Consider the following 12,565-nt stretch of genomic DNA (forward strand, 5'->3'; position numbering starts at 1 on the left):
AAATTTGACTGTTCAGCCTATACACTGGTATGGAAAGTGAGTGATCCTACTCTTTTTGGTGAATTTCTAGACAAATCCAAGGGGCATAAAATTGCAGAACTTTGCATCCTGTAGGGTTTGCTTTCGTTTCTTAAGACAACATCCATGATGAAAGGTTTAAAAACCTGCTTACATAATTTAAATATACCTTATTAACAATTATGTGTTGTTCAAATCTATTTTATTATCATTTAGTATAATTCTCACTCTTTTATATGGAATCTGCAACTCAGTTTGGGTCTATATATTATATAATTTATGATAGCTTCAAAACAGTGCATTTGCTCTAATTACAAGGAGAGCACTCTAAAATACTTCCATTTTGTCATGGATCAGTTGTTCTGTCTTTAATCATGGACATGTAGAACAAAAGGAAAAATCTGAAAGAAATGGATTAATTAGACTGTAGCTTTATTAACTTCTTCCATTTGGGAACTGCTCAGGAGTGGTGCATCCAATCAATTTGTCATTGTTCTGGTAATTATTTCCAGGTGTTTGGTGTATTGTCAGCATCCCCTACTGATCACAGCTATTCTCTGCATTGCTACTCGGTGCCCATCTTCTAGCTCTTAATAAACACTTCAAGGCTTTGGAAAAAATGGTATTTCCTCTGTCTATTAACCATTGAAAGCCTTGGGTCAATGCTTGCTTCACAGGTAGATGTTTTACCTTAAGTCTGCTCATGAAATTCCAGTACCTTTTATTTGGTGACCTTTACAATCATCTGTTGATAAATGTTTGCAGTTGTTAAGCTCTGGGGACATGTTGGGATTGTTGGGGTGCCCTGTGTAGGGCAAGGAGCTGGACTCAGTGATCCCTACGTTTCCAACCCAGGATATTCTGGGATTCCATGAGTGCTTCTCATAGCTGCAAATGGTCCTAAAAACCTGCAGTTCTTATCATTTGTACTCCAGAAGCAGAATTGTTTCATGGGGCTGCTGTAATGATTATAGAAATGAATATTGTGTGGAATTGGAAGGGACTGAAATACTGCCTTAGTCTGTCAGGACTCCTCACAAAAATACACAAAACCAAAAAGGGACAATGGGGACAAGAGTGGAAGAAGAACACAGTGAAACTGAAGGACAAATGGGTCATGAGAAGAAATGGATTTAAATTATCTACAAATACAGGCAGTATGGCATTAAAGGGTCTCTAATGAAAGGAACCTGTCAGATTCTGGAGTTCATTTCGGAGTGAGTTTCCCACTTCATATAGAATTAATTGGGGTTAAATGTCTGAGCTATTTCTAAGATGGAAGCTTGATAAGTTTATGAGTGTAGCTATTATCATATTAAGATTATTATTAATTATATTATCACTTGACTGACTGCAGTGGCAAAGAAGCAGACCTGATGGCTTCAGATGTCTGTGTTTCTTGTGTTGACCCAATTTTCACTGGAAGTAATTTAATATAGATTACAGAACAACTTGAAATGCATTTGGAAAGAAATGGATAACTAAATGTAGGGTTGACTTTTTCCAGATAAAAATGTTTCTGTAAAGAATAATTGGGCTAGCTGAAGCTCCACTGGTCCCTTTAGCCTAAGAGTAGTTTGATACCATTGCTGTAAAAGGATTAAAATATGTTAAATGGCACTGAGACAGATGAGCCTTCCTCTCCATAACTGCTAGTTTCTTTGGTTAATAGTTTCTAAATTATGAACTACTAGATCTTGCTAAGTTTTAAACAACCTGCTGAGAACTTTTATACTCATACTTTTTTGGTTTGCTTATTTGATTATGTCTATTTAAAATTTTTTACTTCATTTTTTTGGAGTTATATTTCACCTAATATGAGCTTTCTAAGACTAAATATCTAATCCAATCTCTTTTAATGGTTTTTTGGTTTTGTTTGTTTTTGCTTCCTTTGGACACTCTATGCCTTTTTCGTCTGCCACTGAGTATTGATTTTTAAATCTTTTTGCAAGGGATATCTCCTTGGATATTCAAGTCTAAGAAGACAATTTTCCTTCCTGTTTTCCTGGTGCCACTGGCCAATTATCAAATATTACCTCTTTCTTTCATAGTCCAATATAAATATTTATCTAAATCTACACACTGCTAATTTGGCAGAAAATGGTAAATTCTCTTCAGTACCAAAATGAAAGTTAAACAATTTTCAGGCTTCTGATTCCAAAATCAAAAGCTTGCTTTGGCTGCCACTTCAGCTTGGATTTCTGTAAAATTCAGGGTTTTGCTGCTGGATGCTTGGAATCACTTCCATCTCATCTGAATCCTACTTGGAGCTTAAATAAAGGAAAACCTTGCTGGGATTTCCTGTGCTTTTTTGTGTCCCCGTGGGTTCAATCAGCTCAGTATGCTCCAAGAGCACATTTTGGAGAAAACTCTTTATTTACTCTGGGACTGTTGGTTTCCCTCCATAAATAATTGGAGGGAAGATGATGCCTTAAAATGTTACACTGGTTAGATGAAGCCAGTCCTGCACTGGGATCAAATTCCCAGTTAGGAAACTCACATCCAACCCTTGCTCACATGCTGCACTCTCAGCTGTTCTGTGGTTGCTCTCAATATCTCCCCTTACATGAAATATGAGAGTAATAATAATAATAATGGTGAAGTTTTATTCACAATTTTTAGCACACTCTCAGCCAAGAGTTGTGAGTAAATTTTTCAAACAACTGTTTGAATTAAAGCATGTGTTAGAAAAAAAAATCTCTGTGGTGTCAGAATTCCTTGCTCCTAGTTTCAGTGATTTTTGGCACACAGGTAAAATGCATGGGAAGGTAGGGACAGCAAACTGTGGTCCTCCTCCAGAAACCTTGTTTTCTTTTTTTACCTTGAATTTCAGCTCTGTGATGCTGAGCAATACAGCATTTAAGTATGTTTAGAAATTTGCTTTGTTCTCCTTTTATCTAGCAATGATTGCTTGTTAATTGTCTCCTAAGAAATTTGTAGAGAGTTTTGCCAACCCTATGGAAAGCTAAGAGGAATATATAGCTTTAGAAATAAGCCACTTGAATTGTATTTTGTAATTTTATATTATCAGCTTATCATCCAAGATACTCTGCTTGCAAACTATAATTTGAACACACAGTCCTAATGGTAAATATTATAAGGAAAATAGTTCTGATGGGAATTAATCACTGTGGCTGTCTTAGATCTCTCCCCCACTATTTGCATTGTCTTATGGGAAGTTTTGCAATCTGGGATTTCTTTTAATGTTGTTGTAATGGTCTTTAAAACAATGTAAATATGTTTTGATTTCACATTAGAAGTATTTTCTTTTTGAGATTCTGCATTGGAGATAAACAGGATGTTTTTTACAACAGCAAAGGTTGGGTTTGTATAAAATCTGTGAATCATAGACAGTCTGGGAGAGGTGGGGTTGTTCTGCCTGGAGGAGACTCCAGGGAGACCTTCCAGTGCCTAAAGGGACTCCAGGAGAGCTGGAGAGGGACTTAGGACACAGCATGGAGGGGGAAGGACAAGAGGGAATGCTTCAAACTGCCAGGGTGCAGGGTCAGATGGGATATTGAGAAGGAAATCTTGCGTGTGAGGGTGGGGAGGTCCTGGAGAGGTTACCCAGGGAAGCTGTGGCTGCCCCTGGATCCCTGGAAAAGTCCAAGGAGAAGTTAGAGGGGCTTGGATTGCCCTGGGACAGTGGAAGGTCTTCCTGGAGTGCAACTGGATGGGCTTTAAGTCCCCTTCCAACCCAAGAGTTTCATGATTCTCTGATTTTTTTCCCAGCAGTCCTTAGTTTGTATACCTTGTGCCAGAAATAAAACCCCCAAGGCTGAACGCTAACCCGAGCCCCGTTTGTGTTCCGCTCCCAGGAGAGACGATGCGCATCGCCTCGTCGGAGTTCGCGGACGACCCCTGCTCCTCGGTGAAGAGGGGCACCATGGTGCGCGCCGCCCGCGCCCTGCTCTCGGCCGTCACTCGCCTGCTCATCCTGGCTGACATGGCTGATGTCATGAGGCTCCTCTCACACCTCAAAATCGTAGGTGTTTTTCACCTTCTCTCTTGGGTTTGTGCCTTTTGGGCGTCGAAAAATGGGATCAATCAGTTAGGAAGGTGGCTGTCCACAGTCCTTACTCTCTTGAAGTGCTGATCAGTGGTAGGAGTTCACTAATTTCTGCATTAGTCTCATTTGTTTTCTAATTCTGCACAAATTAATATTTGAACACTTAAAGCAAAATTTGTGAGCTGTCTTCAGTGACTGGACTAATACTGCTGTTAAACAGCTCTCTGATCTGAACTGAAACATTTGCTCTCCTCACATCTTTGCCCAGTTACTTTCCCAGTATTTTTGTGTTCTGGCACAATTTAGGTGCTGTAGTTGTCTACATTTCTTTTTTTCTCTCTGTGACTTCTGAATATATCTGAAGATTGAATGTTTAATTTAGAGAGAGACAATAGTACAACTGTCTAATCAAAGATTAAAGAGGAATTAAAGATTACCAGATGGTTTGGACAGATTTATATTCACTTTTGACAGTCACCATTCACATTTTTATACAGGAGTATTAAAAAGATTTTCAGTTGAAACTATGAAATGCATTTTTCCACCTTCCCTAGCTGTTGCACTGTTACATTTTTATTGCAGAAACAAATAATCAACAACCTCTGAAACAAAATAAAATTGTGCAGAAAATCATATACAGAATATTTAAAGTCTGCAGAGTGCATGTGTGAATTCAACAGAGGAGATGAAGGGTTGCTTCTCTGTAGCAACTGTTAAAAAAAGTGGGTTTTTTGTTTTTTGTTTTTTTTTTTAATTTGTCTTTTTGATGCTGCAACTGCAATCTCATGTTCTGGAAAAACAGAACCCTTCAACTTGCAAACTGTGCAGATAATCTGAATAGCTAGAAAACAGTTTTCATAAGGAAAGAGGCCGATTTTTCAGCACAGGTTCTAGTGAGCTCTGCTTTAATGGATAAAATGCTGCTCTCAGAATTGTCAGCATGTGGCTCTGGTTAGGTGCAGTGTAAGCAGTCTCCCTCTCCAATATGCTTTAAATTTTTCCTCTCTATAATGCTCCATGTAACTGTAATTTAAATTGACCTTTCCTAGCAAGGCCAACACTTGAATATCATAAGCAACAGTTTTTTCTGAACATTTTGAAGAAAATCTGTATTCTAGCTTTTTCATGGGAATTGAGAAATTCTGTTCTACCATCTGAGATTTCTTTTGCAGCAAGCAGAGTACTCTGTTGTGTGAAATACAAATGTCCAGTGCTGGTTTGTAAGTGGCTGTATTTACTTGCACAGTTTGCACCCCAGATTTGCAAGGGCTGTGTCTGGCAGTGTGGTTTGTAATCTCTGTATTTATCTAATGGTATTACAAGTTCAGTTTCAGAAGTCAGTGGTCTCTGGTTCTTTTCAGCAAAATTCAACATAAGGACCTTAACTGTCACTTTTATTTTTATGTTAAAAAGGGTGATTTCTTTCTGAGGATTGAACATGTAAATATCCTTATTTTACCACTTTACAGTGCTAACTGCTTTTAGACAAGTGAATTACTAGGGGGAAAAATGGTTATACTATACAAAATTGATGGAGGAGCTCTTCTATTGACTCAAAGGTAACCTTCAAAGACTTGTGTAAGTTACCCATAAAATTAATGAGCTAAAATAATTCTGCATGTCAGAGTAATGAAGCCTGATTTATGCTGAATTGTGCTGTAATCAGTTTTCTCTGAAAGCATGTCAAAGGCTTCCCAGGAAATGGTGCATTTTAATTAGTGTTTTACAGGGACTATATGCAGGTGCTTTCTGGAAGGACTCTTGGTCATTGCATATCTTTTACAGAGCTAAAATTAGAAATAGTGGTTATTGCAGAAGCTTTTGTAACACATTAAAAAAACATGTAACAGTATAGTATGTAGTCATGAAAACAGAGGATTATAGACCTATTGTAATTAACTCCAGGTTAGTTAATCAGAGGAACAGATCAGTTGGAGTGTTGTCTCAAGGATGGAGAATTTGTTCCAGTATAATTTTGTAAAAAAGAAATTGTAAATAAAAGTATCATTAAAAAGAAATTGTAAATAAAGGTATCATTAAAAATAATTTGTAAATAAAGATATCATTAAAAAGGAGCTTGTGCTCCTTTCCTTTCTAGTATTTCTCATAACTGATTTTTTCATTTTGGAATTTGTGGTCTTAAGCCCTGACTGACGTGATAGAGTACGATCAGCACCTATTGAAATCTGATTATCACAGTGGAATCTCTGATAAAATGTTCAGGAATTTTATTTAATATGTAGCAGGGCTTAGAAAACATGTATCAGTCTGTCATGCCTATGCTTGGCATTACAAACATAGTAACAATGAAACTTTCAGGTGTTGTAATGTAAATGTTTCGTGATAAAAAAGGAAAATGTGTATTTTGCAAGAAGATACTTCTTGCATATTTTGCAAGCAGTTCTGCAAGAGCAAATTATTTAATACATTGATGCTTTTGCAATTTGTGTTAATGGTAAGGCAGTCAGTTCATTTTTAAGAGAACTCTGTTCTCCTTAAGAGTAGAAGAGGTAACTTGGATTCTGCATAAGCTTGTAGCTTGTAAATTGACAAAACTTGGTTTATAATTTCCAATGTAGCAGCTATGAATTTATGTTCCTGAATTATGCATTTTCCAATAGAAATGTATGAGTTTGCTACTCTACTGCCCTGTAATTTGTAAATCTGCAGTAAGTAGGTAAAAGCTCAAAATGAAAATATACTCTCTCAGTGGTAGGAAAACACAGAGCAACTCAAGTAATAAAAAGACAGGTTCTACACATAATTGTGCCTTTCTAAGCTATTAGACACCAGCTACTGCTGAATTTATCAGTTCCCAGCAGTGTCTGGAGGGCTGCAAACCCCTGCTTGTCCCCATGCCAATAAGCTCTTGCCTTTTGAGGGGAAAATTTGTTATGCATGTTCTTATGAACTGCAGCTTTTAGCTGAACAACAGCTTTTAGCAAGAAGGATCAGTGACATCTTTTCAGTTCTCAATGTTTTTGCTTGGAATTGCATTTATCTTGCGAGGGAGAGAAGTACAACTTCGAATTTCCATCTAGTCACAGTAATGCTTCCTTTACTTTTTGCATGAAAAGAGCATTTTATCCCTTCAGATATTTTTCTTGCTTTGCATAAGGTAAAGATTCACAATACATTTGGTGGATCAATTTGTTGGTATAACTGAGGTTTTATATTTTTGTCTGTTAGCTACAGCATCATTGCAAAAGCGCAGGTGTAGCTTTTTGGGTAGATACTTTTCTCAGTGTTAAATAACTAAAGAATGAAAGCTCAAAGCTGAGGAAAAAAGAAGTAATACAAATATTCTGTGTTGAAGCTATCATTTGTTTCACAAAGATAGAGTGCTTTGGATTTATCAAGGTAAATTTAAACCTTAATGGTAAGTTTGAATTTCCTTTTTAAATATTTCTTGTCCAGAAGTGATAACTTTCTTTGTTTTCCCATAAAGCCTGTACCACACATTAAGGACATACTTGTGTATTTTGTTTTGAACCCCATAGATATTAAATATTTTATCTGATAAGGGAAATTAAAACAGTGATATCTTTGACATTAGCTTTACATGATCCCAAAGCACAGCCAATGGACAGTAATGCAGAGTGACAACTGCTCAATTAAAAACCTAATTAAAGTTCATGGGACTCTCATAAAGCTTCTGTACAGTGATGGATGTGAAACCTAAATTGGATCCATGTAAGAGTATTGGGTGGAACAGTCACAGACTTTGTCAAAGAATGGATTTAAATGCTGACAGAGCTGATTTATTGTGTTGTAGGTAGAGGAGGCATTGGAAGCTGTGAAAAATGCAACAAATGAGCAAGATTTAGCCAATCGCTTTAAGGAATTTGGGAAGGAAATGGTTAAACTGAACTATGTCGCTGCGAGGCGACAACAGGTGAGTACAGGAGTGGTTGGCAAAGTCCATCTTCATTCTAAAGTTCTCCTGTTTTCTGTCCAAGTCTGGTTTAAAATGTACAATGAACCCCTAATTGCTACGTCATGGCCTATAATTTAATTACACTGATTATTTTTGAATGTGAAGTTTTTCAGAAGTGCCATTTCTTTAAAAGTACCTTCCAAGAGGCCTCAATTAATAACAGATTGAAGGGTGAAAAGGGAAGTGATTCAGAAGTTTTAATTCAATGATTATTCCCATTTAATTCTAACCTATGCAGATTTCAGGTCGCTCTGACAGCTGCTAAAGCATGAGCTTTTTGCTAGTTCAGTATCATTCAAGTTCAGGAGGAACAGAAATCTACTTTGTGCTTAAAATCATTATTAATAATTTTCAGATTTAAAAAAAGAAAATATTCATTGCTAAGGCAGCTGAAAAAGAGACCAGAAATTCATGATAACTTTTATTCAAGCAGGTCATTGTACAACTTTGCAATAAAGATAGCTTTCCCCTGAACCCTGCTCTTTTCAAGACACTGTAGAGTTGTATAAGGTCTCTCCAACTTCAATTATATTTGAATACCACCAATAATTCAAGGATGTGCCATCTTTGTACTGCATTGAACACTGGATTTGGAAAGCTGGCTTTCCATATTCATCGACCTATTTACCTTATTTTCTGAATTGCAGTAATGACAATTTTCTTCTGAATCATGATTGTGGGGCTTTTTTATGAAAAATAGCATTTTACGAGTTATACTAAAATTGAATCATTGAATATTTCAGAAGAGACCTGTAAGGATCATCAAGCTCATCTCCCTGCTCCTTGCAGGACTACAGAAAGCAATTCATCTGACTTAGGCAAATAAATTAAAATGTAGAATCTAGGCACTATATAGAGAATGCTCTTCTGTACATTCAGACACTCCCCCTGTGGAAATAGAGCTCAAATATGGGAAAAAGAGAAAAATGTGAAAGTTAATGGATGTATACATCTCTTAATTTCTCATTGAAGACACAAGAATATGGCAAAAATTCTCCCTGAAGACTGCTACGGGTCAGCCATACGTGGTTGAAATTAATCAGTGGGTAGAACCTTTAAATCCAGAATATCTGGATCCTTTCTCAGTGTTGGCAATGGATTCCATGCGTGGACATAAATAAACTATCCAGATCTCCAGACGTGTTTGTTCATAGTTTTAAAGTAGAAGTAATAATATTTTGTTATTTCTAATGAATATTATGAGGGCTGTCTTAATGTTTGTAAGGCTTTTAAGGACAATATGATATACACTATAATTGAAAAAAAAATCAGGGGTTAAATAATAATGAATACATAATTCTGATAACATATTGTGCAGTATCTGATTCTTGTCACAGGAAATACAAGAATGTATTTGTCATATTCTAAATATAAAAATCTAAATGATATGAGGAAGAGAACAAAATATGAAGGGGAAGCAAAATAGAAGTATTGAAAGGCATATTTATTAGGTCTTTAAGAACTAAAACCATATGGTGTTAGGTCATAGGTTGGACTGGATGATCTCAGAGGTCTTTTCCAACCTAGTTAATTCTTGTGATTTTCCTGTTAATTCCTTAGTTAATTCCTATGATTCTATGATATTCATCTATGTAATACTTCTAATTTGATTTTTTTAAAGGTCTACCTTATGATAATTTTATAAAGGACAGGGGTGTAGTAATTAAAAAATCAAGGCACTTGCTGCAACAGGAGTGTTGCCATTATGGAATCAGCAGAAGGAATCCAGTTGTTTAGAAAGAGTAATTTTGAATGTTTCATGTACATTTGTAATGGGTTTTTGCAAAAGGAAAGTGACTCTTAGGTAAGATATTGAGAGCAGAATGTAACAGCTGTAGCAACATAGAAGGAGTTCCTTGTAGAGGAGGAGCATTCCTTCAGTGATTTGTGGTGGGTTCTGCCATGGATTCCCTCTCTGCCAAACCACTGCACGGCACCCATGCCCGGATGCTCAAGGCAATACATTCTCAGAAATGCATTTTGTTTCCAACTCTAAAAGCTGTGTGCTCTCATCCAGGAGCTGAAGGATCCTCACTGCAGGGACGAGATGGCCGCGGCCCGCGGGGCGCTGAAGAAGAACGCCACCATGTTGTACACGGCCTCGCAGGCCTTCCTGCGCCACCCCGACGTGGCGGCCACCAGGGCCAACAGGGACTACGTCTTCAAGCAAGTGCAGGAGGCAATTGCTGGCATCTCCAACGCTGCCCAGGCCACCTCGCCCACCGATGAGAACAAGGGCCACACTGGCATAGGAGAGCTTGCTGCTGCTTTGAATGAGTTTGATGTGAGTATCAGCACACAATCTACAGAGCTTTTCGCTAAGTTGTTGTATAGGACTCAAATTCCCCTTTTCATTCACATCCGTTTCCTCAGACTGCAGAGGTAGAGTAAAATCCACCCACACAGGGAGGAATGATGCAGCTGACTTTATGGATATTAGAAGGCTAATTAATTACTTTATTATACTATATTATTTTATACTATATTACATTACATTTAAACTGAATCTGCACAAGCACCCAACTCAACTCAACTGCCCAGAATCTTGTGACTGTCTGCTGACCGGCAGTTTGGACATGTGCTTGGCCCTGATAGGCCAAGGAAACAAAGCACCATGACTTTGGGTAAACCATCTCCATATTTCATTCTACTTTCGTACAACACAGGAGCAGCGAATGATTATTCTTTTTTCTGCTTCTCTCACTGCTTCTCTCAGGTTCAGAGAATGTGAATCCCACACAGAGGCAAAGGGCAAACATCTATTTGTGTTGGTTTTGGTGAGGAATAGTTGTTTGCTGCTAATGGACTGGAATTACAAGGAGTTATTTGTGCTCCTATGCAGTGGCTGGGATAGTGAGAAAAATAAGTTCTTGTTATCCTTAGGATCCTTGACAAATCTCACTACATGGCTCTAGAAAATGCGAAGTCTGATTAATCTGGCACTTTAGTTACGTGACCAAGATCTGGGGTTGCTTGAGTGGTAAAATCATGTTTGTCTAGCAAGTCAGGAAGACAAGACAAAAAAATGAAAATGCTGATAGAGCTCAGTGTCCTGGAAACATTAACATTCAACTTGAATCATAAATTACGTTAATCAAAGGCATGGAAAAAGCATCTTTCAAATGGAGTTGATAGCAGTCAGTTCAGCTGTGGGCAAAGTGCTGCAGCCTCTGCTCCAGCAATAGATACAGTTTCGCTTAAGCAACTTTCCTGACAGCTAATTGTTTAGCTGTTAATTTCATTAGCAGTCCTGTCTGATGGTTTCTCCCTATCTCACATGTGAGAATTGTACTTCAGGCAGTGAACAAAAAGGTTATTGCCGACGGTCTCTGACAATATTTTCATCTTTCATTTTGACTTAAGGCAAAGACTTGTTGAAATTATTATTGGGGAATGGTGTCCTTTTCACTTTGATTAAGACACAAGGTTTCAACCCCAGCATCTGACACATCAGGAGCTGCTCAGCCCTGCTGCATTTAGAGCTGGAAGTGGGAGTGTAGTGCAGGTGGTTTTATCTCATAGCATGTTGGACTGGGCTTGTCTCCTCCATCTATTCTTACATCAATTACTGTGTGTTAAGGTTTAAGGAGTTCCTCAGGGTTTTCAAGGCCCTCTGAGCTCACAGGTCCCTGGTTGGTTAGATCCTGGGAATAATATCCCTGTGTGGTCTGATTGTGCTCCAGCTTTTGTGTGGGACTTTGCACGTTATGGACAACAAGGGTTTGACAAACAGGGACAGAAAACATGTGACTTCTCAGTCCCAAACTGATGATGCTGCTGCTGCCTTCTGGAAAAAAGGCTGTTGTTCAATGCAAAGAGAGTGGTTGTGCTTAGTGAAAATAAATGTAGTGAAGACTGTGCAAGACATCAGATATTGTCCCCTGCCTGAATAAGAATATTCATCCTTTTTCTTCTCAGGTAAAGTCTTTTCCACTTTCAGTGATCTTGCAGGAGCCATGCATGTGTGTGGGAGATGTGTAGTCATAGTAGGGTGTCCTGTTCATAATTATGTGTGGAAAACCAGCCTTTTTGGGGAGTTCTCTCTTTCTTATTTTAGGAAACTAAATGAAAACTTTGACTTACGAGGATACAGAGACTGAAACAATTGTATCATTAATTTTCTAACTCACTGCTTAGCTGTTGAAGGAGATTTATTCACACCTAATTGTGCATCAAAGATGACATTCCCTAACCTCCAGGGAAAGTCAAAATTTATGGCTGGTGATGGTGGGATGATTGTGAATTTACCTTTATGTTTTCCAGGCAAGAAAACAAGCAATATTAGCAGACTAGAGAAACTGTGTCATGAGTTAAAAGGTGGTAGAGAAAATATACTTACTTTATATGGTGGCATTTTATTACTTCAGCAAGGAAAAGGAGCTTTGTATTTTCTAATGAAAATAATTTTACAGAATATTTATTTTACAGTCTCAGTCATATTAATTAAGATCAGTTTATATTTGGTAGAAAGTGCTTAGTAAACCCTGCATTATCTGCCAAGATGATTATTCTGTATTAAAAATAAGTTTACAGGTTTTTTTCCATTATTTTAACGCTTCTCAGCCTTCATTATTTCAGATTTTGGAATCAGTGTTCTGTGG

At 37.6% G+C, this 12,565-nt stretch overlaps 1 protein-coding gene across 3 annotated transcripts in view; it reads left to right on the plus strand.

Annotated features, from left to right (window-relative positions):
• The window catches only part of CTNNA2 (catenin alpha 2), a gene marked incomplete at both ends in the record, with an annotated part of 408,624 nt that overhangs the window by 52,656 nt on the left and 343,403 nt on the right, over positions 1 to 12,565 (plus strand). For all 3 annotated transcript variants that reach the window (XM_084204871.1, XM_084204872.1, XM_084204873.1), the window contains 3 exons: positions 3,837 to 4,003; positions 7,803 to 7,922; positions 9,982 to 10,248. In XM_084204871.1, coding sequence (XP_084060997.1) covers positions 3,837 to 4,003; positions 7,803 to 7,922; positions 9,982 to 10,248 — 554 coding nt within the window. The remainder of the gene's footprint in view (positions 1 to 3,836; positions 4,004 to 7,802; positions 7,923 to 9,981; positions 10,249 to 12,565) is intronic.

This window comes from Fringilla coelebs (genome assembly GCF_963513975.1).
Source record: "Fringilla coelebs genome assembly, chromosome: 4".
In the NCBI taxonomy this organism is placed as follows: Eukaryota; Metazoa; Chordata; class Aves; order Passeriformes; family Fringillidae; genus Fringilla; species Fringilla coelebs.